We start from the raw sequence: 6,086 nt of genomic DNA, 5'->3' as shown, positions 1-6,086 counted from the left end.
CCAGGGGCTCTGGTAGCACAGCGTGCTGGGCTATTTACAGAAAGGTCAGAGGTTTGACTCCACCAGCTGCTCTGTGAGAGAAAGATGGGTAGTCTCTTTCCACATGAATTTTCAGCCTTGTAGACACAATGGATCGACTTGACTTCATTGGTGAGCAAACGTGGGTCTGTCCAGCATCATCTGAGAGCTCCACATAAGCGCACTGCCAGCGGACAATGACCTGCCTTTCAGTGGACCAAATCACATTGAAGTTACCTATTTTGTGTCAAATCTTACACCAATATACCTGCTTCCCATTATATGTAGTCTTTCAAGAGCAGACGTTCTATTTCCCTGGCTTAACAGCTCCCCGAGGTCTTGTTGGGTGCAGACATCCACAAAATGCAGCACCCTTGTTCCATCATTTGATCTTAACCACAGAGCCAAAGTTGAGGAAGGTGGTGCCCATTATACAGACAAGCAAATTAAGGCTTAGAGAGGTTTGGTGACTTGATCAAAGCCAAGTAGTAAATAAAGAGGGTGAGTTGAAATCCAGTTCCGTGAGACTGCAGCGTCTCATTCTGAAATAGCTGCCTCTCGGATGACACATACGGGGTGAACTTGGACGTGTTCTGCATGATTCATCGTCCCGAGAGTGATTGCCAGCTGTGGGGCTCAGTTGTGACACAGACATCTATCCTTGCCAGTAAGAGGGTGGTTCTTAATGACTGGGCTATCTTCTGTATCTTCCCTAGCAGCCACCACTGTTTACTGTTCTCTAAACCAGCTACTGCTTCATCCTTTTAGTTTCTCATGTACTTGAGCTGACCTGTTCTAGACAAAAGCCCAGGTGAGATTTTATCCAAAACAAACTCTAAGAAAGGAGCACTGAATGAACTGCTGAGAGTTTGATGCTCATTGATGTCTCTCATGTGCTACACTCTGACCAGGGATGTTTCATGTGATCTCCTAGGATACCAAGGATGAATCAACTATTACTCAACCCATTACACAGATGAGGAAGGTGAAGGTCGAGGCAAGCTTCCAGCTGCCATTCTCTCTCTTTCTTCAATTTGTTCAGGTTCCTTGACTTGGCCCCCATGTTAGGCTACCTCTATAGATTTCTGAGGGCATGTAGCTTTTTTCTTTGGGGCCCCCACTTTAATTCCCTTACATGATAAGTCAATGCTCCTCATTCTATAACAACGGAAGCCTAGAAGGGTCTCTTGTGGCTCAAATTTGGCAACAGAAGCTGCTGTGTTTTCAGCTCTGGTGTCAATAGTTGAGGTTTTAGATAAGTAACCACCAAGAAAGCTTACTGTGACTGCCAGGGGTGGTTGTCATATGATTGTAAACTTGATCAAACTCTTGTAGCAATTATTGCCAAGGAGCTCCTGTTGAAAATGTCTGCTAGTTCCAAATAGATGTGTCTTTAGGGGTCAAAGCAATCGCCTATGTTTCTGACATAGTGTTGGCCCTCCTAGATGCTGACTGGTCTGGAGGGCTGGAAAAAGAGAGTCTCTGAGGTGGGGAGATTGACAATGATGAGTCCCAGGAGGCACTCATCCCAGACAAGGACGGATAGACGTGGCTGGTTCACAGGTGAACCTGTCGGCTAGCTGTTTGAGACAAGCAGCTGTTTTTAAGAAAAGAAACTTGTATTATGTGGGCTACTACATGTATGTGGACTGTGAAGAGAAGAAGAATATCCTGAGAAAAGAGGAGATGAAATGGGACAACCCAGTGCACACCCCAAAGCATTCTCCCCTAAATTTCATTTTAGTCTACATAAGCTTTAATTTGAGGGCAAATGTTAAGAGAATCCAAATTCTCTCACCCTCTCAGCCACTGACAAGGGTCCATCTGGTCTTGCATTTGCATCTGGGGGACCTCCGAGGGAGTAACTGTAGATGAAATAAATGACTGTAAATATTCTTTCTGCTCAAAAGCCCTTAAATTCTTTGTGTTTTCTGAAACGCTGTGTAGTTGGGTAACAGGCAAGAAAAGGAAAGTCTTCTAATGAGGGAACCCATGAATTAAGTCTCAGATCAAACATCTAATCTGCCAGCCTGCTTTAACCACAATTTACAGAAAGGAGAAAGAAAGAAAGAAAGAAAGAAAGAAGAAGAAAAAAAAAAACTACCCTTTGATAATTGTTTCCCCTCAGTATTACATTTGTTCATTCGAACCCCGCCCTCAGTCAGATGAAACTGAGCATTTCCTACTTTTCTGCTGTCTATATGTTTGATTTGCACAGCTCAGCTGGCCAGACGAGCTGAGACATCCGTCTCCCCTACGAGAAACCCTCCCCGGTAAGTTAGGTTGGGGTTTCTTCATCTCTTAGTTAGCTCAGCTTTTATGGTGAATAGAAAACTTGGACAGGAAGCCCAGAAAAGACATATGACAACTAGCAGGTGTTTCAAGAACTATCTGAAAATGTAAACTTTTCAGATAAGGGCAAGGTTAGAACTTGGAGTGATTTTCAGTCTGAGATTATATCAGAGGTATAGAACGTGACTGAATGAAGGAAAAGTATAGAAAATGGGGGAAAGACTCCCTCACCTCTCAGAAGAAAGATTTTCAGAGAGTTGAGTCTGGTTTGGGCTGCAATCCTGGGCAAAATTCTCTTCTGCTAAAGAGGAGATTAAAATCCCCCACCACCATGGGATACCATCTGAAGGCCGGCACAAGACGAAGTCTTGGCTAAATCTGTCTCCTCCTTGTTTTCCTAGAAAAAGAGAAAGCTTTCTATTTGCCCAAGATCATATCACATTACAAAAAAAAGGCCTTTTTATTATATATCAGTTCCACAGTGCATTTTGTATATGATTCTTTATCTGGCTCAGAATTTAAGTGATTTTTCTCTTCTTGGTGTTTGCGCCCCAGTTGCCTCATCTAAAGGCAAGAGCAGTTTGAGATTCACGAGGAATGGTTAGAGATAAATCTCAGCTGAAGTGACATTTCTACAGACTGGCCAGGACTGCTGGCCACAAAAGAAGCTGACGGAGAGGGATGACACTTGTCTGGGGTGACAGATAAGAAGGCTTTTCACTTGCCCATCTCAGTGTATTTTTAAGGGCTATTATTACAAATCATTAAGTAGAGAGTCAGCAAAAGAGAAGATGACCCTCACTAGCAAGGACTGCAGCGGGGACTGCAGGAACGGGCTTGAGCAGGGTGGGGGTTGTGAGGCTGGGGCAGGATGGGGCAAGTTTTGGATCTGCTGTTCATGGGTCGCTATGAGTCAGTGTCGACTTAATGGCCCCTAACAGGCACAGACCACTAACTGGCATTGCAGGGACGAATGAGGCATGAAGCCTAGAGAAAAGGGAGGGCTGGCACTGGGGATCTTCTCTGACTTCCCTGGGGGGATCGGGCATTGGTCCATTTTTTTTGAGTGCCAGGTCCCGGACTGAAAGGCAAAAGCCACGTGGTGGGGAAGACCGTGGGCTGCCTGGGCTCAGAATAGGTTGCTGACTCGCTGTGTGGCTTTGAGCAAGTACCTCAACCTCTCTGCGCTTGGGGGTTGTCAGCAGAGCTTGTTCCTAAAGTGGAAACAATGATGAATGGTACCTGCCCCACAGGGTGGCCCTGAGGCCCAGATGAACGGACGCAGTGATGTTCAGAACAGAAACCATGTCCTGGGCAACACTAATGACAGGAAGTCCTCAGACCCTCATTGCAGCTCTGTGCCACCGACCTCTAGGGAAGTCCAGATAGCAAGGAGGTGGGACTGCACTTACCTGACTCAGTGGCTTGAAATTGTCATCTAAGTATCATTGCGCATTTCTATAAGAACAAGCCAAACACCAAACTCAATTGCCATTGAGTGGATTCCCCCTCATAACGACTTGTCATCAAGTTTCTGCGGTTACAAATCTTTATGGGAGGAGGGGCTGTTCATCTTTCTCCCAAGGACCGATTGGTGAGCTCGAACCACCGACCTGGGCTGTAGCAGCTCGACACACAATCCACTATACCATCAGGACTCCTGATGGGAATCCAGAGGGTTAGACTGAGGGAGCCGACGCTTTCACGGTTTCCCCACCAGGCCAAGCTCTCTGCTGGGCATCACAGGGAAGCTAGCCATAGACCTTCCGACAACTGCCCAAGTTGAGCCTTTGGTCCAAAAAGGGAGACTAATGAAACATAGAAATCAACATACTATCTTGAAAACAGAATGTATAAAGAGCTTTGTATTCACAATGGGCCTCTAAAGTCCCCCAAATCTGTTGCTTCCACTGAGTTCATTCCAACTCATATCGACCCTATGTATTTCTGAGTAGGGTCTTGGTGGTGGTACATAATCTGACAGATGGCAGCTAACTTTCTTCTGTGGTGCTGCTGGGAGTGTTCGATCCACCAATCTTCAGGTCAGCAGAGAGGCGCACATTCGTAATGCTGTGGGTTGGTGTTGGGTGCATTCTGACGCTTGGTGAACAGACCTCCGCTGAGTAGAGCTGCTTTGTGCATGGTTTTTCCAAAGCTGTGAATTGTCAGAAGCCGGGCTCCCAGTCTCTCTTTCACTCAGTGGCTAGGTTCAAACCACCAACCCATCAGTGAGTAGTCTGGGGCTTCCCTGCACCACTCAAGAACTGCTCTCCGCATTCTAGCACTTTGTAAAAGGCGATTTTTCTTCATTCACAGGGTTGAGTGAGCAAAATGGATTTTGAAACCTCTCCTACTCCTGACAGCTATTACTACGACCAGGCGGAGCCCTGTCAAAAAACCGACGTGAGGCAAATCGCAGCCCGCATCCTGCCCCCGCTCTACTCGCTGGTCTTCATATTTGGCTTCGTGGGCAACTTGCTGGTCGTCCTCACCCTGATAAACTGCAAGAAGCTGAAGAGCATGACCGACATCTACCTGCTCAACCTGGCCGTCTCGGACCTCCTCTTCCTCCTCACCCTCCCGTTCTGGGCCCACTATGCCACAGACGGCTGGGTCTTCGGGGAAGCGGCCTGCAGACTCTTCACCGGGCTGTACCACACTGGTTACTTCGGTGGCATCTTCTTCATCATCCTCCTGACGGTTGACAGGTACCTGGCGATCGTCCATGCTGTGTTTGCCTTAAAAGCCAGGACGGTCACCTTCGGGGTAGTGACCAGCGTGGTCACCTGGGTGGTGGCTGTGTTTGCCTCTCTCCCAAGTATCATCTTTACCAGATCCCAGAAAGAAGTTTCTCGATTGACATGCAGCCCTCATTTTCAATCTAGTCAACACCATTTCTGGAAGAACTTCCTGGCCTTAAAGATCACCATACTGGGCCTGGTCCTGCCGCTGCTGGTCATGGTCGTCTGCTACTCGGGAATCCTCAAAACCCTGCTCCGCTGTCGAAACGAGAAGAAGAAGCTCAAGGCCGTGAGGCTCATCTTCACCATCATGATCATCTACTTCCTGTTCTGGACTCCCTACACCGTCGTCCTGGTCCTCACCACCTTCCCGGGCCCCTTTGGCCTGGACAACTGCGAGAGCTCCAACAGGCTGGACCAAGCCATGCAGGTGACGGAGACTCTGGGCATGACGCATTGCTGCATCAACCCCATCATCTACGCCTTCGTGGGGGAGAAGTTCAGGAGGTACATGGCCTTGTTCTTCCGAAGGCACATCGCCAAATACCTCTGCAAGCAGTGTGGGCTCTTCCAGCGGGAGACCCCGGAGCGAGGGAGCTCCGTTTACACTCGATCCACCGGGGATCAGGACCTCTCGGCGGGCTTGTGAGCTGAGGGCATTACGCACAGAGGCGGCTCAGTAATTCACTGCCCGCGTGTGGGAAAGAGTCGTTCGGATGGAAAGTCACTGCCATGAAGGGCCTTGGAGTCATCATCTCTCTGACATCTATTTTGCCAGTATTAAATATGTTAAGCCCACTCATTCCAGAAACTCAAAGCCCAGCAAGCCCACTGCCATCCAGTCAGTCTTGACTCTTGCTGACCCTACAGGGCAGAGGGGAACTGCCCCACTGGATTTGCAAGGCTGTGTGTTCTTCATGGAAGCTGACTGCGCCATCTTTCTCACAAGGAGTGGCTGGGGGATTTGAACTCCTGACCTTTCCATCAGCAGCACAGTCTTTAACTACTGCACAACCAGGAGCTTCTCATTTGAAA

At 48.1% G+C, this 6,086-nt stretch overlaps 1 protein-coding gene across 1 annotated transcript; it reads left to right on the top strand.

Moving 5' to 3' along the window:
* The first annotated feature begins 4,641 nt into the window (after positions 1 to 4,641).
* On the top strand, positions 4,642 to 5,700 carry CCR5 (chemokine (C-C motif) receptor 5). Its single transcript, XM_006892963.1, has one exon. The coding sequence runs from the start codon at positions 4,642 to 4,644 to the stop codon at positions 5,698 to 5,700; it is 1,059 nt and encodes a 352-aa protein (XP_006893025.1).
* Positions 5,701 to 6,086: the final 386 nt, after the last annotated feature.

This window comes from Elephantulus edwardii, unplaced genomic scaffold, assembly GCF_000299155.1.
Source record: "Elephantulus edwardii isolate Elephantulus edwardi_28Jun2011 unplaced genomic scaffold, EleEdw1.0 scaffold00121, whole genome shotgun sequence".
NCBI lineage: Eukaryota > Metazoa > Chordata > Mammalia > Macroscelidea > Macroscelididae > Elephantulus > Elephantulus edwardii.
Note: the sequence above shows the minus strand (reverse complement) of the source record. Positions and strands in the feature narration are given on the sequence as shown.

Coding starts and splice junctions, on each gene's coding strand:
- CCR5 (XM_006892963.1), top strand. CDS start 4,642: ATGGATTTTGAAACCTCTCCTACTCCTGACAGCTATTACTACGACCAG.